This window comes from Squalius cephalus, assembly GCF_949319135.1.
Source record: "Squalius cephalus genome assembly, chromosome: 13".
NCBI classification, from domain to species: Eukaryota; Metazoa; Chordata; class Actinopteri; order Cypriniformes; family Leuciscidae; genus Squalius; species Squalius cephalus.
In genome coordinates, this window is record NC_137134.1 from 11,908,741 (window position 1) to 11,932,489 (window position 23,749).

The window sequence follows — 23,749 nt, forward strand, 5'->3', positions numbered from 1 at the left end:
GTGTGTGTGTTTATGTGTGTGTGTGTGTGTGTGTGTGTAGAGATCAGACATCAGAGGAGACGTGACCGTGTGTGTGTGTGTGTGTGTGTGTGTGAGTTTCTGTCTGTGTGTGTGTGTGTGTGTGTGTGTGTGTGTGTGTGTGTGTTTGTTTTGTGTGTGTGTGTGTGTGTGTGTGTGTGTGTGTGTGTGTGTGTGGAGATCAGACATCAGAAGAGACGTGATCGTGTGTGTGTGTGTGTGTGTGTGTGTGTGTGTGTGTGTGTGTGTAAAATTAGGTAGAAAGTAAGGTAGAACAGTTAGCCTATGTGTATTAGTATGTAGATACAATGGGTTATCCCACCGGTCACTATTGTTGCCGTTGACATGTTTGTGAGTTCTATGACCACATTAAACAAAGTTGAGTAATTGCAAATGCATATATCAATACTAGACACCATAAACATGATGTGTACCAATAATCTATGTCCTATCTTTATGTTAACATACTTTACCACCCTTTTCTTTGGGAGCTTTCTTGCTGCCATCCTCTTCTCTTGGCGCAAACAGGAAGTAAACAGCTCTGGTCATGTGACAATTTACAGTAAACATGCGACACTGCACGTATTTCATTGAGACCCTTTATTATTTCAATATCTGCTGGAAATGCATTGATAGATCATTCAGTAACATTTTTATAGCCTTAGAAATTAAACATTTTTTTACTGTCACTATTGTGACCGGTGGGATTAAATGGGCACAAAAGGGAAGGCAGATGTCTAACCACACTTGAGATAGCGTCATAAACCCTAGAAACAGAGGAATCTCCCACTTGGAAATTCCCCCTTTCTTATTGGTTGAGCCAACCCCGAAAGGTGTGACCTTTGTCCAGCAATAAATAGCTTCTCCATTAGCTCTTAGCTCTCTTCTCTTCGGGCCTCAACTGCTACTTCTTCAAGTTGATACTGTGGGGACCCCCCCTGTAGAAAACAAGAAAACTGTAACCTTATCATCACTCTTGCAACGATCAACTCTTGGCTTCTCGATACGTTCAGGATGCCGTTCTGTCCAGCGTGGCCTCAGCAGGCCCCAGGGCAGAAGGCTTCGACTCACCACAGCCATGTGCTCACTCAGGAGAGAGAGGACTCTCTCAACCACAACAGCATCAAGGACAACCTCAGGAGTTCAATGTCTTCATTCAATGCGGACGAAGTCCATCGCAACTCCCACCATTTGCTCTGGGTGTCCTGCCGGCCCAGAGCCTGCAGGCCACAATCTGCACTCCAGCCATGAGAACAGCGTCGAAATAACGATGCAAGTTCATCATATCTTCTCCATCCAGCAGATAAGAAAACGATTGCAACTTGTACAGTGACATTTGACACTCACGGACCCATTAACAAACTCAATTTTCAACCACTTCAAGAATTGTGTCCACTGCACAGACCATGCAAGTATCAATTTAATGAGAAAAATGATAAGCTGATGGTTCTTTTCATAGTTAAATAGATCTTTTCCATAGTTCCATTTCCTGCTTCCAGTTCCATATCACTCACCCATTTATCTAGGCATGTATGTATGTACTGTATGTATGAATGTATGTACTGTATGTTTGTTTAGTTTAGTTATGTGATTTAGTTTAAACTTGTGAACAATATGTATTTGGTTCTGATTCTCTGCTTGCAAATAAGTCCATTTTACGATCTTGATCTTGTTACATGCTCTAAGAGCTGTACATGCTAAAAAATAAATTAATTTAGCTACCTCAAGTTAATCCAATTAACTGACCCAAATATGAATAATTAATCATAACTGATAATTATGAGTTATTATTAATATTTCCCCTTTGAGCTAACTTGTTACAAATATATTTGAATAATAATATTATACGTGTTGTATCCATTAAAGAAAATGCATTTAGTTTCATTTTTATATTTAAATAATAGAATGTTATTTTTTCATTTAATCTATGTTGATTATATGAAAAGTGAACAGCAAGATAGGGATACGATAGGTAAAATGGAGTAAGATAGGATAATTAGACGCTCAATATCGGGAGACAATGACTATGGAGTGGGTCAGACATGATTTTGACCACTTCATTAAGTTTTGTTTAGAAAGCCTTTCTTTAAAGTGAATTTCGTTTTGTATAAATTGTATCTTAATTTTAATCAATGTCAAGCAAATATAGCAGCCACTAAAATCAGGACATGGAGGTGCTGGCGCGATTACTTGCATTGTACGTGAACTGAAGCTCGTCTCATAAATGAACCGAAACTCAGCGTATAGGCTACTTGCCTCACATAGGCCTACATGAGAAATATATTTATGGAAAGCTTTAAATGTCTTCTTTTAAACAAAACAATTAAAACCGAAAAGAAAGCAGCTACTCTCTGCTTATGTAATCCGAAAAAAATTGCATTTCTCTATAGGCACGTTCACAATACTCTGAAGATGGCGAGTCAGCATCGTCAACTTCATCTTTGCAGCCGACACTGACACAGAAAACACCAGTTTATTAATAAACAATTAAAATGTATCCTTGCTATATCTGACACATTCATAATCATTACTTTTGCCGGTTCTTTGCAGCAAACTTCATGCATGCGCTTGAGTGCGGAATAGGCTTATTGTGGTTTAGTCTCTCCAGTATATATTTAACTAATTCAGTTAATATAAATATGTCAAGTAATGGCTTAAATTAACAACTACACATTAACAGCCCTACTTATTTCACATATTTTCGAACCAGCGTTGGCAGCATCACCTGCGTCAACGCATGTAATACATGTCTTATTAAAGAAAATATGGATTAAAATAGTAAATAAAAAAGTGCCAGTAAAACAATAAAGCAGGGTACGGTTACCCTGTTTTAACATGTTAAATTAAAGGCTATATTTTTTATATATAGCTATAGCAACGAGCTACACTTTGCACAAGTGCATCTGACTGACAGATAGGCCTAAATCATGCGATCTTATTTCACTGTTGTTGCTAATGTTGAGGTTATTTCAGCTTCGAACAAAGTTTGCTTGTACATTTAGTTTAACTCCATAGTTAAAGGTTGTATCAGCGATTGTGGGTGACGTCACTTCTGTTTGTGTTTGAAGCGAGATCCCAAACAAACGAAGTTAGCTCGCCCCTCCCTCCCGTTTCGTGCATCATGAAAAAAAACGATCATGCATGCGCATTTCTTAAAGCGACGTTAGCTAGAGCTACCCAAGTTTAGTCGAGCTTCGCTCATATTTTTTCAAGAAGGATATTTTCACACACAGTTCACATCCAAACAAGTCAGCACTAGCAGCTAAGTTACTCACCTGTCCAGAAGAAACAGTGCAACCTCGGCGTCCGATTTAAACATTTTCAGTTCTTTAAGTTCTCTCCACATTTCAAAAGCCTTCCCGACAACTATTCGTGTCTTGGAATAAACACAATGGTATTCCCTCGCCCTAATCCTCCTCCTCCTCCTCTTGAGGATTGACTCAGCTATATTCAATTTCTCTTGTTCGTTGATAGACGCTGACTTCTTCTTCAGCTCCGACTTCACATGCAGTCGTGCACGAGCGAAAAACCTCACACCACCCACCCCTGTCGGTGATTGGTTGGAACACTATTTATTTTGGTTCTGAGTGGTTGATGAAACCAATTGACTATTGTGTTATGAACACTATGAATTCGAGCATACTAGGTTCATATACTGATGAAAGGGGTGGAGCAAGAACACATCAAGGAATTTGAACTGTACTTAGCTAGATGTGGACTTTGAATTGGAACAATACTTGGGCAGCGACGGATGGCTGTTCACAAGCCCACAAGAACACAAGTACAGACAAGACTGCATATTGAGAAATGACTGTTGAACATTTATATTCACAAAACAACTTATGAGAAAACTTTCAAGGAAGAGAGACAAGGTAAATATAAAACATCTCTTTTTCATGTTTTTGACACAATACTTTGCCCCTTTTAAGTTACTTAACCACTTTATGCTGTAAGAAAAAGTAAATTTCCTGTCAGGTAAATTACCACACTGGCAGTATTAAGTGAGGTCACCATAACTGGGGTAAATTTACATTGCTCAGTGTTCACCAGTGTTCACCAAAGTCAACTTTCCTCAGTTAATAAAGTTTCAATATTGGTTAACTTTATTAGTTGAAAGTTAATATTGAACATTTTGGTTTGTATGTGTCAGATTCCATAAGTAAACCATAACAGCATGATATTAATCATCGGTTAACAATAAAACATGGCATAATGTACTATAGCTTTTTTATAGTTAAATCTTACAAATATTTCACAAAAACATTAGTGATTTGTTTAAAAATCTCTTCGATATGCAGTCATATGTAAAATTGTGTACAATCACAAAATGGAACAAACATTTTGATTTTCTGACATGTCATGTAACAGCTTTTATGCGCCCTTTGGGACTCAGGAGATTCAGGACAGATGACGCACATGAAACCAATCAAGCTCTTTTATTGCTTTATAACTCAGGTTTGCTGGTTCAGAACACATAATGGGTGTCTGAAAGAGTATTACATGACACAGGCAGATTGTATTAATAACAAAAGCAGCCTTTGGGACTATATGTGCCTGTGGGACAATACAATTAACAATACTTTTATTTAATAAACAGGAAGATACATGGGGCTGGGGTTTACCTAATTTACTAAGAGACCATGTGATTTCCCTTACGAAAAAGAAGTTTATTCTAGTGTGCTATTAGTATACTTCTTTTAAACTAAAATTAAGAAAGTATACTTTCAGTCTACGTTTTATGTACTTCTCAGAAATATACTTCAAATTGCACTTAAGTATACTTGACTTATACCGACAGAAAAGTCTAATGCTTATACTTGTTGATCGAGATATACTTAAAAGTTAAAAGTATAATTAAGTATTCTAAGTATTCTTGGCTTGTACTTTTGTTTACTATTTTGATTGAGTAGTTTATTAAATACTTTTTTAAAAACATAATATTACACAATGTCTTATAAACTAACTTGGTCATGTTTATAATGTAACAAGCTTTCAGGTGGAAGAGGTTATAGAGTAAATAAAATAAGCATGAAACTGAACCTGATCTTGTACACAGCAATAATAATAATACGTTTATTCAAGTGTTCTATTAGTATACTTCTTTTCGACTAAAAATAAGAAAGCAGACTTTCAGTCTACATTTTATATAGTTCTCAAAAATATACTTTATGCACTTCTCAGAAATATGCTTAAAATTACACGTGTACTTGACTTATACCGAGAGAAAAGTCCAATTTGGCCTGTACTTGTACTCAGTCTTTTGATCGAGATATACTTAAAAGTATAATTAAGTATTCAAAGTATTCTTGGCTTGTAGTTGTGTTAACTCTTTTGATCGAGTACCCTATTAAATATGAATAATATTGATTAAAAAATAAAAATATTATTTTTTGATTATATTTTTTATAATTTTTTGATTATTTTATTATTTTTGAATATTTTTTTTTTTTTTTTATTGTTTCTAATTCTGTGTATCTGAATTTTTGTTTAGGCTAGTCCACCGGTAGTGTACATAGGAATTTACTTTAATTCTACTTTACTCATTGACTGAATTTTCCAGCTATCCATATTTTCACTGTTATACGGTAGGGGGCGCTATGACACATCTTCTAGTACAGAATCTCCAGATCAAAACACAGGAGAAGAAGAAGCTGAAACAAGTGATAGAAGATTGCTCACTCAAATGTAAAATAACGTGATCATCAAACATTAAACAGCTTGTAAATCAAAACTGCTTAATGTTTCCAAATGAAATGAAGCGTATGAAGAGGAAACGACTGTGAAGCTTTGGGGGTGTTGGACTCGATCTACTCCATCTGTGTTTTGATCATCGTTCTGAATCTGATCAAGGCGTAGTCTTTGACAAAAATTAGATTTTCTCGACTTTTTTGTTTAAAATGTTGCCTTTCTTTATGAAACTTACCAACATTCAAGTGTTGATAAAAAAGGATGCATGAAGCTAATAAAATGTTTTTAAAATTAAAGTAGGCTACAGTTAAAGGTATTTTTCAAGTATAAAAAATAACATTTGAACATAGTGGTATATAGGCCTACTGCAAGTGCAAAAATAATATATAAATAGTAAACTATAAGTATAATGTAAAGTTCACTTAAAGAAAACTTAGTATAAAAATAGTATAAAAGTATAAAAATACTTAACTAGTAGTATAAAAATACTTAACTAGTAGTTTTCTGATAGTATACTTCAAAGTGTACTTTCATAAACTAAAAATTTGCTACAAGTATTAAAATAGTACACTTCTAGTATACCCATAAGTTCACTTGCAGTACAAATGAGAAACGTAATTATGAACTAGTTGTGCACTTAAAGTTTAGTATACTTTTATATACTAAAAGTGGGCCAATTTAGTCCCAAGCGGTATTAAAATAGTACACTTACAAGTTTACTACTAATACATTGACATTAGTATACTTACTGCATAATGTATACTTAAAAAATACTTGAACATTACTTAAGTATACTTCATAAAATGAACTTGAAGTATACTTCTTTTTTGTAAGGGTTATTAGACATCAGATTATTTTTCTGTAAACTGTAAATCCTGTTCGACTGGATCTAAACCTATACTTGCATGTACTGTAAGCAGGAAGAGTTCAAGTCATGACTTCATAACTCCAACATCCCTCAGATGGTGAACATATATAAATTATGTTAGACTTTAAAGAGAAATTAATGTTATATACACATGCTCTTATACCACAAATTATGAAAATTAATTTACACTATCTTTTAGGGATAATGAACAGCCTGTAGAATTAAGAAGCATCTCCAAACTTGATGAGCACCTCGACTGTCTGACTCTGTTGAGTAGTATGCAATCAGCAGTATGGGTAAGAAAACAAAAATATATGATTATTTGCATTACTGAATGAGAATTGTTCTTATGTTACAGCACATTGATGAATCTGAGGCTCTTCTGTGTTCATTCTAGATCACTATCTGACCATTTTGTTATTTGGAAACTCTGCGTCAGTCCAGTTTCAACATGACAATATACTACTTGGAGAAATACAAGCAGATATTGAACATGCAGCAATACCCAGGATTGTTCCTTTGCAGATGAAGGTATCAGGACGTCATGTATCAGTGATCAACATGATTGGCTTACATGAGACTGCACTTGACCTGGATCCCCTCACTGGTCAACTAGTGAGTGAAAATAAAATAATCTCCTTCATCTTTGTTGTGCGACTGGGTCAGCTAACAGATGCTGATAAGATGGGTATTGAGTGGCTTCAGAGAGTATTTGGTGACAGAGTTCTTCAGTTTGTGATGATTCTCTTCACCTATGAGAGTGAAGAAGAGTCTGACTCTATAATAGATGATCTGAAGAAAAACTCTGCTCTGGAGCGGCTGCTGAAGAAATGCGGTGGAAGATATCATACCTGCAGCAAGAACATGACCAAACAGTCAGAGATGAGAGACCTGATGAGCAGAGTTGAGCATCTGTTTATTGAGAATAACCAGCAGTGCTACACTAGAGAGATGTACAACACTGCGTTAAGAAAGAGAGACGATGTGCAAGACATGACATGTCAAAGTGGTAAGAACAAAGATTTGGTTTCATTGCTGTTATGTTGGTTTTCTGACATGTTTATTTGCCTCTGACTCACACACTTCTATTCATTATTTACTACGTATAGCAGATACTTTGTCAAGCCCAGATTCAGATGCTAAATTCAACTTTTAATAAAATAATATAAAAACAAAGACAATCAAAAACAAAGAAAACTCTCCAGTTATTAACCCTTAGGGGTCCAATGTGTTTTGGGGGCTCTTGACACATTTTTTTCAGTTGCTTATAAACATATTAATGGGAAAAGTGTCATTACACTATTCAGCACAAACAGGGCTACCATAATATTTGAGCAACATATCAACGTTATTCTCTCAAAAATACAAACATGTACATACTTGTACATGTTTGTATTTTTGAGAGAATAACGTTGATGCATGGTTGTTGGAAAAAAAAAAGTCTCTGAAATAAGGCCACAAAACACATACTAAATATGTGTCCACAAGACTTTTGACTAATGGATGTTGTAGCCTAGAGTTTTTGCTTCAAAACAATGTGAAAATCATCCTGCCTACTCATTCACACACAACTAAATCAATATATTGATGTAAATTTTGTAAGACCCTTTTGTTAAGAAACGTAATATGCATGAAGGCGTAATCGTGAATAATGCTGTGATTCACACCTGAGAAGACAATGAGCCGTATAATAAGCCTTTCAGTCATGATGTGAGAGGGAACTACAAAAAAGAATGTGAGAACAAAAGAAATATATTTTGTTTGTAGTTTATTTAGAATATAGTTAACAATATAATCCATAATATAAATGACAGTCAAAGGCACATTTTGAGTACATAGTCATACTGTACCTGGAAACAAATCCTGTTCAAATATAGGCGATATGGGCCATTCTTTTTCCACAAATTTTTTATGCATGGAAATTGTATAATACCCAAGGTACACATTTCTAGTAATTGTGCAGTTAATTCAAACCATACTAGCCTGGCTAACGTCAGACCGCTTTCTCATTGAGACGTGGAACCACATGTTCATTTTCTCGTATTTGAGGCGTGGTTTACGAATGCCCAGAGCCGTTTATTGGGCTCTACGAATGTCTATCAAATGCGCCTGCATGTAGCTCATAGCCAATCGTTTCAATTATACCAGATGACGTATGTAGAGCGACAGAAATTCGACGAGGAAGAAGACGAAATAAACTTGCGTTCTAAACTACTTAGAACACTATCTAAGGCTGCATCGAAAGGTAACTTCGCGTCTGCTGCCATGTTGGATATAAACAAACTGCTTCGGTGTGTCGCATAGACGTCGTCATCGTCTTGCTGCTCCCTCCCCGTTCTGTGATTGGTCCCCTCGCTGAGGCAAAAATCTGGTCCACGGAATCCAGGCTGCCTAGCAGCGTGAATAAAATTGCGCTGCGCGCAAGGCAGCATGGGGAAACCCAGGCTAAAACCATACTAATATACTAATGATTTGCATAACTGTACTAACAGTTTGTTTATTTCCCCAAAATAAAGAATGTGTTGCCTTTTGTCACTATTGAATTAACATTATTATAATGCCCACTCTTTACAGAAAACATGATTTTTCTGATCTCATGTACAGTACATGCATTATTGCACAGTAAATGTGTATCTTATATTTTATAGTATATATTTAACAAATGAGCAGAAATTTGCAAACAAAAGCTTCATTGATGTGACAGTATTCTATTTTACAGTAAACACTTAATAATCTCTCCAAAACAGGTCAAGGAAATATTGTCTAAACATTCATATTACGTCTGTAACATATCGTTTTTATGTTATTAATATTGGGCATTTAAATGTTAATTTGCAGTTTAATATGTTGCTTATACAAAGAAATTTTATTTCAACATACTTCTGTCAATTTCACTTATCTCAGTATAGCACTATGTTCACTAATGTAAGTCCATGTAGTAAACAAAAGCGTGCATATGCGCCATTCATTCACTCAGAGACGCGCATAACATGCAGGATTCATATATAAACAATATCGTCTTCGGTTTTATCATATATAAACAATATCGGTTTTACAGACACTTTCCATATCGCGATTAGAATAAAGAACTTAACAATAAAAAACCTACTATTCACAATCCTCAGCTGGATCCGTTGGTCCTCGAAATGAAACTGAAACAACACTTCTTCTGAGGTAAATTATTCAAAAATGTTATTATTTTAATGCTATTATTATTCCTCACAGCATCCCAAGATGACGTAAAGTACATGAATCTGATTCGAACTGATGTTGGCGTTGACAGGTTTGCATGGGTCGCCTGAGATCATTTGCGTTTCAATTGCGCACACTCTTCGTAGGCGTGTTCACATTAGCAGATAATGAGCTGGCACAAGAACGACTGACATCTCTCTCTTTTCATATAGATTAAACAGATAATATTTTTTTCGTTTTGAATTGATAATTTAAATGTAGACACTTAAATGTTTATAAAGATATACTGCTCGTGTCTGTGTGACAAGTATTCGCTGTGTTTGTTTCAGTTTAGAGACATGCGGCAGAAAAAAAGTTCAAGTAGACCGAGAGGCAGAAAGCAGGTGGACAGGTCCCAGATCAGAACAGTATGAGGGCGAGGGGGGTTAAGTCTCCTGGCTCCCCTCAAGAACTTGACGACTAAGTTGTTTCTTCTTACAGATTGTCTAGCCAAGAGTGGCGTGATTCACCACGATGGCCGCCACATATACTTTGAGTGAGGAAGGGGTACGCCTCTTGTCCAGCAGCTCCTGTAAAAAGGGCAAAATGGTCGATACCTCATAATAATAATAATTTGTTACATTTATATAGCACTTTTCTGGGTACTCAAAGCACTTTACATATGGAAGGGGAAATCTTCACAACCACCACCAATGTGCAGCATCCACCTGGATGATGCGATGGCAGCCATATTGCGCCAGAACGCCCACCACACACCAGCTTATTGGTGGAGAGGAGACAGTGATGAAACCAATCAGTATTAAGGGGATGATTAGGAGGCCATTATGGACAGTGGCCAATTGGCAAATTTGGCCAGGATGCCGGGGTTAAACCCCTACTGTTTTTCAAAGGACATCCTGGGATTTTTAATGACCACAGAGAGTCAGGAGCTCGAGGATTAGTCAACAAGAGGATGGGTCTTTATTTCGGACTGTACACCAGCCAGATAAGGCCACTTAAGGGTTTAGAGGCGTCTTGTAGACGGTGCTCTTGTCTCCACTATAGTGTTGGGCACCCTCACAGGGAGCTGCAGAGGCTCCTGTTGAGGACCACAGATATAGGCTCCACAACTTGGTTTTCACAACAAAGGGGATCCTGTCACCTGAGAGAGAAGGTCTTTCCTCAGCGGAATCGGACACAGAGCTGACAGCTGTATTAGCTTGGGGAACCACAACTGGTTTGGCCAGAGTGGAACCACCGGGAGGACTGAACATCGGGTCTCCCTGATTCGTCTGATGGCCTGAGGTAGCAGAGCGATCAGGGGAAAGTGTACAGGCAAGCTTTTAGACAGTCCTGGGCCAGCGCATCCTGTTCCCATGAGAAAAATTTTGAGCAATGAGAGTTGCCTTCTGAGGCGAAGAGGTCTACCTCTGCTCTTCCGAAGATCTCCCAAATCATCTGAACCACTTGGGGGTGGAGACTCCATTCTCCTGGAGACACCTCCGCTCCTTGGTTCAGCCTGCCTGGCACGTGAACCGTCCTTCAGTGGGCCCAGGTTGCAATGTGCCCATGGGAGGAGGGGTCTCTCCATGATGTCTGAATGGATGAACACCTAGTGCCCCTAGAACCAGGAAATCCACCATCATTTTGAGGCAGTTGATATGCAGGCATTGCTCCAGGCTGGACCAGGAGCCAAATGCCGGCCTGCCCTCTCACAGAGCTCCCCAACCTGAGTTTCAGTTGTAACAACTTTCCTCCTGGATGTCAGTCCCAATTTGATGCCTGCCTGTGATATGTGAGGGTCCCCCCAAGGGGCCACAGCTGTGACAGAGCGACGGTCCACCTTGAAGCGAAAACTTCACTGACACCAAGCGTGTGATGGAATTCTGGCTTTTTACCAGTACTGAAGGGGCTGCATGTGGAGCAGGCCCAATAGTACCACAGAGGAGGTGGCTGCCATCAGGCCCAGCAACCTGGGGAAAGAAAGCCCCTATATCGAAAGACAACGCTAGCTGCTGAATACTCAGTGAGCGACTCGCCTGCTGGGAGACAGGCAGCTCTAGGCTGAGTTTATCCTGAGCCCTAGATGCTCCAGCTGACTGAGATGCAGCGACCTGTGAGCACTGAGGTGCAGCGACCTGTGAGCACAGAGCTCATGCTCCTACCGGACTAACACTAGCCAGTCAATGAGGTAGTTCATGACACGGATTCCCGTCTGTCTCAGAGAGGAGAGAGCCGCATCCATGCATTTGGTAAAAGTGTTTGGAGCCAGAGGCAGTCCGAATGGGAGGACTGTAGGTTGGTAAGCCACCCCCTTGAATGCAAATCTCAAGATTGGTCTGTATTGAGGGGCTATTTGAATTAGAAAGTAAGCATCAGATTCACAGAAAAGAACCAGTCCCCTGGGCAAATTTGCATGAGGATCTGCTTCAAAGTCAACATCCTGAATGCTTCATTAATGCATGATTCAGGAGCCTGAGGTCGAGGATCTTTCTTTGGAACAAGGAAATGGCGGTTGTAAAAGCCTGACTCACTGCTCTCTGATGCGGGGAGGCCTATGAGCAAATTGAAGCAAGTAGCCTCATTTTATATTATGCAGAACCCAGTCTGACTTGCCCAGGATGGCTTCCCATGCCTGAAGCTGGGCGGCAAGGGGTCTGAGTTTTTCAGGTGGTAGTTCGCTGTACGGGGGCAAGGAACTGATGGCCACAGAAGAACTCGCCTACTTCAGTAGGAAGTGGCACATAGCCTGCGACTCCTTCTAGACTGCTGTGAAAAGCTCAGCAAAGCCGTGCAGAACCAAATAGGCCTGAGGGAGAGACAGGGGAGTCAAGGAGGGCTGTCTTGTCAGCATCCTTGATCTCCAAGCTTAACCATAGGTGGTGCTTTGAGCACCACTAAACAGGTCATCATACGGCTGATCACCTAGGCAATTGTCTTAGTAGCTCACAGAGCAAGGTAAGTTGTGCTGTGCAGCTCCTTGAAAGCAGCAGGCTCTGGTCCGGACTCATCCATAGCGTGGAGGAGTTTGTCTTGAAACACTTAAAAGAACCCCATTGAATGGAGAGCAGATCCAGCTTGACTGGCCACAGTGCAGGTTTTGCGACGGGCTCCGTCAACAATGGTGAGGGTAGGCGAAGCAGAAGATTGAGCGCGGGCTGAGTAGGGGGCACGCCACAACTGGTAAGTTGATCATGAACTAATGGGTTTGGTTCCTGGCAGGGGGCTCGCTGATGGCACCCCGGCTGCAGGAACCATTTGTTAAAGCAGCTGTGGACAGGCACTTTCAGGGCCGACCACTCTAAACCAAGTTTATGACAAGTTCAGGCCAGGCCCAGGCATCACCTTGCTCCTTAGGCGGTAGGGGGTGGAGTCCTGCGTGGAGTCCAACCACTCCTCTGTATTTAAAGCCGCCAATGTCATTGTGTGAGGCACGTGGGATATGGATCGGCGTGAGTTCACTCCATTGTTTATTCCTTTCAGGCTCCTGAGAGGGAGAGAATGGTGGAGAACAAGGGGCAGAGATGCTTTCTTTAGCGTAGCGAGACTTGTGCTCTCGCAGTGAGGGCGGTTCATCTTTGATGAATGGGCTTGGCATGGGCGCAGCCCTGGTAAGCGATGCACTCAGAGGAGCGATATGCTCTTTTAGAGTGAAATATGCTCTATTAGTCTCACCTAATAGTCACAAAGGAGAAGCGCCATTCTCAGCTGTGAAGTTGTCAGCGCTGTTCTCAGCTGCAGTGCTGTCAGCGCCGCTCTCTTCTGGTCTTAGTGAGTGCAGCCACGACGTGGGCACGCCCCAGGCAAGCTATGCACTTGGTGTGGACATTTTGCATCAAACGTCGCAGCTCTTTTAGAAAGAAGTTTGCTCTTTTGTGCTTTGGCCCAATAGCCGCAGAGAAGAAACGCTGAGTCAGCTGCGAGCCGTGAGTTGGCCCCATCCGTTTTAGCAGCCGAAACGCCATAGTTTTGTGCAGCTGCACAAACGTTAACAAATCAGGCTTCAGTATTCAGAGAAAACTGATTTTCCCCTAAAGCGTGTTTCACGCATTGTAAGAGACTGTTTCGTAAAGGGAACCAAGAACTTCCAAAATCAATGAGCAGACTTGACCAAAAGAACGTTATACCGTGAAAAGGCTTTAAACAGAAAACACCAGGAGATAATGATACAAAAAAAAAGACAAAAAGCTACAACAAAAAAGAGACTGTTATAGACTCCAATATGTTGCTGTTATGTTTTATTAAATTAGACTATATAAGTTATATAAGCAACTTACCATCCTAAATTACACTAGAATTGTTTAAGTTCAAAATTATGTTGGAGATTAGGAAAACTGTAGTCATATCAGTTTTCAACAAAATTTGGAAATGTTATTGTTTCTTTTTAGAGCAGTTTTTTAGTTTGCTTTAACTTAAAATTTCAGTGCCATTTTAATATTTCTGTCACCTTTTCTGTTCTGTCACAAGATGAAACCACAATCATTGAAAAGGATATGGACTACACCTCGACAACAGAGAGACAAGGGGTAAGTGTTGAGTTAGTCTAAAAAAAGAAAAGGAGCAGCAGTAATTCCGTGGATGTAGACATAAAGCGTTATTTAATAATAAATAATAAATAAATAAATAATTTAATAATATTTAATAAAAGTGTTTATTTAATAAGTGGTTCTTTATTATCATTCCTTAGCACAGTTTCTCTTGACCTTTTATGTAATGAGTTATTTTTATATTTACTGATAAATGCATTGCAAAGAGTATTTTTTTTGTATTTTTGTCACATTTTCTCAGCAAACATTTGAGATATTCTGCCTTTATAAAAACACTTACATATTAATCTTAAATATATGATTTTGCACATTTTAACTGTCATGTGCACTACTTTCCAAAGACAGCTAATCATGTGCACAGTTTGCTAACGGGCATGAAGGTTTCTTTCCAACAATTACTGGTTGTACTAAAATCCAAAGGTTCATCTTTATTTCAGTTAATTGTAAATTGTTTTAAACTAACTTCCTTGTGCTGTATATTTCTCAGGGAGAGAAGCGATCAATAGATGCTGCAAGATTGGATCAAAAAGGAAACGGAAGGAGGGATAAAGTAGAGCATCTATTTCACAGGCTTCATCTTGCTAAAAGACATCCCTTTAAACTAAGAGCTGCAGATGTTCTTCAACTAACTAAACATTCATTAGAGTCTTGTGAGTCTTGTGCTGAGGAGGACCTGATTCAGACTTTCCTACAAAAACTGCTGATGATGAACTACAGAGCAAGATACATTAAAACTATAGATTCACAGGATGACAGACAACAAATAAACAATGACTTAACCGAAGATGAGGGTGATGCCGATATTTTCAAAGAAATATCTTTGTGTCCAGCAGAAACAAACAGAAGAGATGCTATTCACCCAATGGATGTTCAGATGGCCGCAATTTATTATGCTGATAGTTTCCTAAAGCAGCTCATGGTGACTAAACTGTCTCTGTGTCAGTACGCTCTGCCTCTGCTTGTTCCGGATCCATTTACACAAGAGATTGAGTTTCCTCTCTGGACATTCAGACAAATCAACAAGAGCTGGAAGATGAAAGATACCAACAATGAAATCATCAGTAAAATCCAGCCAGTCTGGAAAGCAAAAACAGCTATGGTGGCTTTCTTCAGGTTTGACTCATTGTCCTCATCCAAATCTCAGCTGATGAACAGTCTGATTAATGAGAAACACAACACATTCTTCCATAGGAACTGCACAGGCAGCAGCAACACCAGAGTACTGATGGATGGAGTGGTGGAGATCGCCTGGTACAGCCCTTCTGGGAAAGACACAGATAAATTTACTCAATGTGTTGCATTCTGTAACCTTCATGGTGATGCAGGAGCCAACGAGAAACAGCTGCAGATCCTCACTGAAATGTCCTCGGTCAATGTTGTTATCCTACCACGACTTGACCAGAATGACAAGAATGCAGTTAAGATCCAAAACCTGTACAGGGACAGAAAGCCACTAATTTGTCTTTTTACTGAAGACGAATCTAGAGTAACTGAAATGAGGAAAGGAAAATACAAAATTGGACTAAATAAGAGAAATCAATCAGATGTATCTGAAGAACTCATACAAGCTATAAATAAATGTCTCTCATTTTTTTCATCACAATCCTCTTCTATTTTCAGTCTTGAAGATGTGTCCAAACACTCAAGTATCAGAGTAGATGAGGATTATGACAATGACTGCAGAAGAGGGAAAGAAGCAGCCAAGCAGATAATGGGTTTACTGGAGAAAAAAGATCTGACAGAAATCAAAGAATTATTTCTACCCTGTCAGGGGAAACTGTGGCATCAGTGGTGTGAAAAAAACAAAGAACTACATCGATCTCAGGGGAATGAAATAGACATAGAAACAAAACAGAAACAAGAAATGAAGATAATCCGTAAACAGCAGCATGTGCTGAACATTGGTGACTTCATGAAGTTATTTATTACAGAAATGAATTCACAATCTCCAAATGAGAAGACATTTTTTCTGAAATGGCTCGCAATCCTCCTGGATGAATATACCTCAGCTGACCTTTCTGCTCTACATTATAAGTATGATGAAAAATGGTCAAAAGTCAGAGCTGAGCAACAGATGACCAATGAACACACAGAACTTGATAGGATATCAAAAGAACTTCAAGCTGCAACCTTTGGCTTGGAGCACATCCTGAGAGAGATCGGTCAGATGTATGAATCATGTAAATCAGTGAATAAGAACAAGGAAGGCCTGCCGTGTAATTTTACTTTCCTCCCGAGTCTTGCTGCAGACATGATGATCTCTGGATTTCCACTGGAGCTGATGGATGGAGATGCAGCTCATGTTCCTGTGGTCTGGGTTACTGCTGTTCTACATGAACTTATCAAGAAACTGGGAGACAAGAGAGTCTTTGTGCTATCAGTTTTAGGGATTCAGAGCTCAGGGAAATCCACTATGCTGAACGCCATGTTTGGACTGCAGTTTGCCGTCAGCGCTGGCAGGTGCACCAGAGGAGCTTTCATGCAGCTGATCAGAGTGTCAGAGGAGATGAAAGAACAGCTGAAGTTTGACTATATTCTGGTTGTTGATACTGAGGGGCTTCGTGCTCTAGAACTGTCTGGAAGGTCAACAAGACATCAGGACAATGAAATGGCCACATTTGTTGTTGGTCTTGGTAATCTGACATTGATAAATGTCTTTGGAGAAAGTCCATCCGAGCTGCAGGACATTCTTCAAATCGTTGTTCAGGCCTTCATGAGGATGAAGAAGGTCAAACTGAATCCCAGTTGTATGTTTGTGCATCAGAACGTTTCAGACATCACAGCTGGAGAGAAGAACATGGAGGGAAGGAGGCGGCTGCAGGAGACGCTTGATGAGATGACCAAACTCGCTGCTAAAGATGAAGTCTGTGATGCAGAATGTTTCAGTGATGTCATCACTTTTGATATACAGAAGGATATAAAGTATTTTGGACAGCTCTGGGAAGGCAGCCCACCGATGGCACCACCAAACCCATCATACTGTGAAAACATCCAAGAGCTAAAGACAACTTTTTTTGGCCATGCTTCAAAATCAGATGGATTAGAGTTGACATGCCTAAAAGATCGTATTAATGATCTCTGGGAGGCTTTATTGAATGAACGATTTGTATTCAGCTTCAGAAATTCTCTGGAAATCTCAACATACCGAAAACTGGAGACAGAATACAGCAAGTGGTCCTGGAGTCTTCGCAGTGCCATGCTGGAAATAGAGAACAAACTCTACAACAACATAGAAAATGAAACCATTGATGAGGTGTCAGAAAGTGATCTTCATGGAAAACTAAAAGTGAAAAGTGAAGAAGTAGAAAAATCAATGTCAGAATTTTTTGAGAAAGACAAAGATAAAGATATACTGATACAGTGGAAAGCATCATTTCACATCAAAATTCAAGACCTTCAGGAGAACACTGTGAGAGAAACAAAGAGGAAATTAAATGAGATTCTTCAGCAGCGAGGTATGAAGAAAAAGATTGATACTCAGAAAACACGCCATGAAAATACTCTCTTGGAAAAGAGCAAAGATCTTGCAATAAAACTCAAAGACAAAGCCAATGATGAAACAATCCTGAAAAAAGAGTTTGATTCATTTTGGGAAGAGTGTGTTAACAAGATTAAGACAGAAACTCCTACAATCAAAAACATTGATGTATTAAAAGACATGGAACAACTTCTCAGCAACTATGAAAGTTTCCCTGTAAACGCCTGGAAGAAGAGCAGGGATATTTTATCTGTGAAGAGTTATTTAGATTATGTACAGTTAAAGAAATGTAGCGGAATTGTACAACATGCTAAAAAAGCCTTCAGATCAGCTCAACTAAAGTTTGGTAACATTGAAGTTGAAAACCAAATAAGAACTTTAGTCCATGACATTGCTCAACAAGCACACACAATGATCATGTCATATAACATTGCAAAGATGGGCTACAACAAAACCTACATTCAAGAACTTGCAGATTATATCAAAGCCAGAGTAGTAGAATATGGGCAAGATTCCAGGAAATATGTGTTCATGAAGGAATTTTACATGGATTTGGTCATGTCCATCTGTAAGAGAGAAAACAAGTTAATTACTGACCAGCACAGAAAGTTCAGGGAAGCCAACGATCCTGTTTTCTACTTTGAAAAGAAGAGCAAAGAGTACTACAGTATTTTCCAGAAATACTGTCAAGGTGCAACATCAGCTGCCATTTTTGGTGAGATCATCTGTCAAAAACTGAAAGAGCCCATTCAAAAGAGTGTCTACAAAGACATTGCCGGAGATTTGACTAATGAAATTAAGACAAACTGTGAATCGTTAAATGGAAACAGATCTAAACTAGAGAAACACATCCTCAAAACACTGGCAGAAGAGGAGGATTTTGACAAATACATTACCTACATTTACAATCCCAAAGATCACTTCAAGAGTTTCATCAAAGATGAAGTCAATCGGTACATAACTGATAACTTCAGAGTCAGTGTTCGGCCTAAGATGAAGGAGAACATTAAACTCCTGCAGCAGAAGATAATGGCAGCGGCTCACAGAGCAACTAGACTGGTTAACATGACCAGCGGAGATGTTCAGAAGTGGTTAGATTATTTCACACTGCAGCTCTCAGATGTGCTGATATTCTCTGTAAAGGACCTCAGCGGAGTAAGTCATGATGGAGTTGATGATTTCAAACTCCTGGAAGATGTGATAAGCAAAGAACTTGGTTCAGTGTTATCTGAAATACAACATAAATTCCGCACAGAGACATTTCCAGAAAATCTGGAACACAAGGACAGACCAGATGAGATTCTGATTGATCATCTCAGTCAGTGCTGCTGGGTTCAGTGTCCGTTCTGTGCAGCCACTTGCACCAACACTGTAGAAAACCATACTGAAGATCACAGCGTTCCTTTCCATCGAGTGGATGGACTCACTGGATGTTGTTATGAGGGAACAGAGTGTCTCAGTGCAGATTTTTGCACAACATTAGTGAGAACTGGTAAAATGTTCTATACAGGTCAGTGGATTCCATGTAGAGAATACAGAATTGCAGGAAATGTTTATGCAGAGTGGAGCATCACCCCTGACTTCTCTGAGCTGCCATACTGGAAGTGGTTTGTGTGCAGATTTCAGAAAGATCTGGAAGAATACTTTGAGAAAACATTCCACAGGTGGGATGACATTTCATTCGGATGGAGCCAATACTCAAAAGAGCAAGCCATCGAGAGTTTGGATTATTACATCTAATGACAAATGAAAATGAGTCATGTGTAGGTCTCTAATTCATTGACCACAGTTTGAAATGAGCTTCTGAAATGTAGTTTTTTTCTGTCTAGAATCTTCTGGGTTTTTTCTTCCTATAAATTACATTCAATATGATACTTACAGTAGAAAGTAGTTCAGAAATAATTATGTTAGCTATTAAGCTATTATCAAGTGAATAAAATATAGGTGGGTGACTATATCTAATATTGTGTTCTCGTATTTAGAATATGGAAACTTCCTCAGGAAATTGATAAATATTTAAGGTGTACTGAGTATAACAGAAGCTAAGAACATTATTGAGTAAATGGTAACAAAACTAAAATAATAACAGTTCATGTCTGCAGTGTGCACTGGGACATTTGAAGAGTTCAATGACTTAAGTGCCATCAGTGTATCTTCACTGAATTGTTCTAGAATGTAATTTGTTCCCTGTTGTAATATTCATTTATATGTGCAAATTATAATAAACAAAATTAAATTATTTAATCAATAGTATTATTTAACTGATTTTTACACAATGTAGAAAATGTGTTGATTTGATGACTCTTATCGCGTACACCATTTATCTTGTTTAAAGGAGTGGTTGATTATGATTTCACTTTTTTAACTTTAGTTAGTGTGTAATATTGCTGTTTGACTATAAACAACATCTGCAAAGTTACAGCACTCAAAGTTCAAAGCAAAGGAAGATATTTCACGAGTTCACACTTACAAATAAGTCGGATAGATTAAATTGGTAAACGTATTTGGCGTGCTGTCCCGGGAGAGGGCTCTGATCTTGGTAATTGGCCTGAACACAGAGTTACAGCAAAAAGTTTGTTTACAAAAATGGCGTCAAACCCCCTACCTCCCTTAATTTGGCAAAAATATATACAAAAATATTTACAGGAGATAAATGTACAAGTACGTATCAAACAATGCAAAACAGAATCCAATATCATAGTCAAACAGGCATGGGTCAGTTAACAAGGATAAACAGAGGTTCAAAATCACAAATCACAATCTCCAAATAATCACTCACAGCACAATCTCAAATAAACACTCACAATTTCTCTGATACGACACTCTAGACTAGACTAGATGATGATGATGATGCAAAACAATAGCGAAGTGGTTACGATCAACACTTCGTAACCAATGCAATGTCCACCTCCCTCAATGTCTGCGTTCTCTTAACCTCCCAATCTCTATCTTTATCGCTAACTCTGTTCCACTTCTATGTAAAAGCATTTATTTCTTTATTTCAAATCCTCTGAAAATGACTCTAGATTCATGTAAAGCGACCATGACAGTTGCAGTCCATTAACTGTTGGACGTTCACAGTGATATAACAGTATCTAGTGTGAAGGTGATTTCCATGCATTAAAACACTTGTCAACCTCTAGGACATTAAATGAAGTTCCTAAACGCAAGTTAGGGAGGAGTGAGCCCATCTAATCTTTCAATCAACAGCCTGAGTATATAAGCAGCCGCTTACCTCTCTCTAGCATCAAGCTGTTCCAGTATCCGGTATTGCCGTATGGAATAATGTCCGACATCCCGGAAATCCAGCTCTTTCCCTCAGACGACGAACTGACAAGTCTTCCTGAGACACCGACTGTCACTCCTCAAGTAAGATTGGATCTTACGGATCATCTTCATGAGCGTTCTGGCCGGGAAATCCAGCGCTCATACAAACCACGTTCCAAAAGGCAACGCTCTCCTCCACCTTCAAGATTGCCAGTCTTAACTGAGCCTCGTCCATCTTCTCAGACTTCATCTCTCCATTCTACCGCTGCTATTACATCGATTCCACCCATTTCAAAATGTTCAGTAAACAGCCTACGTCAAGTCCTCTCCAGCTCCGGAATCCATTTCTCCCGCAGATCATCAAAAGCTCAACTCTACGATCTTTTCATCAGTTCCAGCATTCCAACAAACATTTCAACAGCTCCTACAAGCAAGACTCGCCCCTCTTCTACCTCCGTTTCTCTCCCAGTCCGGCGTTCTGAACCCACTCAATCCCAGCGCGCCGATTCAGAAGCCGCCGACACTGCTAGGGCTCGCACTTCCTGGTCCGCCGGTAATTCCACCCGGCCAACAACAACGGCCGCAAAAAACAGTTCCGCTTCTTCTCCAGTTTTCACAAACTTCATGCAGTCAGCCCCACTTCTCAGGCAAGAACCAAACTCACAAACACATTCCACCGCACTTCCCTCTGCTTCTCCAGTTCTCTCTAATCTTCTTTATAATAACCCATGTGCCAGGTCACCCTCACAGACGGTTACTTTTCTCTCACCCTCAAACCAACCTACTCAGAGAGCGGATACTAGCGTGAGGTTGCCTTCGCTAGCCATCCCCCCTCCTCTTTCCTTCCATTCCAATTCACCCCATTCCTTTCTTCCTCCTTCTATCCTCCAACTGCCTCCCAATATCCTTCCCAGTTCACATCCGAGCGTGAGGTTGCCTCCGCAAAGGATTTCTACACCTTTTTTTCCCACAAACCCTCTTCCTCTCATTTCAGCCCATGCCAGTCATCTTGGACACCAGTCAGTAATGGGACCCTCCGATCAACATTCATCAACTTTTCTTAACACTAACACTTGCTCTTCAGATACCATCCGCTTGCCAGCCCATTCTCTCTCCACAGCAGTCCATCTTCCAGCTCCTCCCAACGCAGTCGCCATGGAACCACCTCCAGTCTCAGCCCATCTCCGTTCCCTAATTCTATCAGAAATTCAGAACATTGGCTCCGGAAGCAGACTCCGATCCAACTCCAGTTCCACCTTATTCAGAACTCATATTCCTCTAGACCATCCCCTCAGATATCTCCATACCCTATCCACGAATACCATCTTACAAGCCGTTTCTCCCAGAACAATTCAAACCTACTGGACAGCTTGGGGTTCCTTCAAAAACTTCCACAGAGCTCACAATATGGTTTTTCCTGAGTTTTCCCTTCTCTCAATATCCTCCTTCGTCACTTACCTCCATCACACCAGTTTAATTCAACCAGGATCAATCAAAGTCTACCTTAGCGGAATTCATTTCTTTTTTAAGCTCCTCCACGGCCAACAGTGCCCCAACATTTCGAATCCTCAGATATCCCTCCTCATCAAAGGTTTACAAAAAACCAATCCCCCTCGTCCAGACTCTAGACAACCTTTAACCATCGACATTCTCAGCACATGCCTAACAACTCTCCGCTCCGGTCTTTTTTCTCCCAACAAAACAAGAACCCTAGACGCTATGTTCAACTTGGCTTTCTTTGGTTTCCTCAGAGTCTCAGAATTCACCACCAACTCAAAATTCAACCCATCCATCCATCCTACATTCTCCGACCTTCAAATAATCAACCATGACACCATACGTTTCAACATCAAACAAAGCAAAACCGATCAATTGAAACATGGTCATTCGATTTTCATTTTCAATTTGCCAACCCCCATCCAACCATACCAGTCCTTAAACCTTTTTCTTCACCAGAGGAAATCCCAAATCACCTCTTCTCTTGACCCTCTTTTCATCGATGATAAAAACCTCCCTGCCTCCAGACATTGGTTTCAAAAGAACCTAAAGACCATACTCAACAGTTCCGGCATCCCAACCAAACATTTCTCTTCACATTCCTTCCGAATAGGTGCAGCCACTACAGCAGCGCAAAGGGGTCTTTCCGATCACCAAATCAAAATGCTAGGTCGATGGTCGTCCCACGCCTTTGAAACATATGTTCGTTTAGATCTGCACAGCATTAGACAAGCACAACAAACACTAGCATCCTTCTGAGTCCGGGCCGCTTCTCCCTACTATTTGCATCTTCCCGCTTACCTAGCCCCGCAGGGCGTGCATTCATCTGGATGCAGTGAGAGCTCTCCCTTTTCAGATGTGTGTGACATATCACTCCTGGAGTGGGGTCCCGATCTGAATCGCCGTGTGGGCTCCACCAACCAGATGCATCGTAGGCTCTCCCGTTCGACTTGCTGTGTGGGCTCCCCCATTTTGATCACAGAGTTGAACTCCCTTTTTAAATATGGGGGAGGGCTCTCTCCTTCGAAATGCAGCGGGAGCTCTCCCGGTCGAATCGCAGTATGAGCCTTCCATTCGGGCGCCGTGGGGGCTCTCCCTTTCCGAATCGCTGTGTGACCCTTCATGTTTTTGACCATGGAGGCTCTCCCGTTCGGATTGCAGTGTGGGCCCTCCTATCCGAAAAAAGAGGACTGGAGGTACCAAGGATCGCAAGTC

The 23,749-nt window shown here is 40.0% G+C and overlaps 1 protein-coding gene across 2 annotated transcripts; it reads left to right on the forward strand.

Annotated features, from left to right (window-relative positions):
• The first annotated feature begins 323 nt into the window (after positions 1-323).
• Positions 324-20,006, forward strand: LOC307169353 (interferon-induced very large GTPase 1-like). Of its 2 annotated transcripts, XM_079889951.1 has the most exons (5): positions 324-3,890; positions 6,774-6,870; positions 6,972-7,583; positions 14,213-14,271; positions 14,780-20,006. In XM_079889951.1, the coding sequence occupies exons 2-5, from the start codon at positions 6,867-6,869 to the stop codon at positions 19,508-19,510; spliced, it is 5,406 nt and encodes a 1,801-aa protein (XP_079746077.1). In that variant the 5' UTR covers positions 324-3,890; positions 6,774-6,866; the 3' UTR covers positions 19,511-20,006. The 2 variants fall into 2 exon arrangements, with proteins under 2 accessions (XP_079746077.1, XP_079746076.1); XM_079889950.1 differs by lacking the exon at positions 324-3,890 and having other exon boundaries at positions 5,609-6,870.
• The last annotated feature ends 3,743 nt before the right edge of the window (positions 20,007-23,749 follow it).

Excerpts from the sequence above, each read along its gene's own strand:
- LOC307169353 (XM_079889951.1), top strand. Across the intron at positions 7,584-14,212 it reads AGACATGACATGTCAAAGTG|ATGAAACCACAATCATTGAA; the intron begins GTAAGAACAAAG and ends TTCTGTCACAAG. Across the intron at positions 14,272-14,779 it reads CGACAACAGAGAGACAAGGG|GGAGAGAAGCGATCAATAGA; the intron begins GTAAGTGTTGAG and ends TATATTTCTCAG.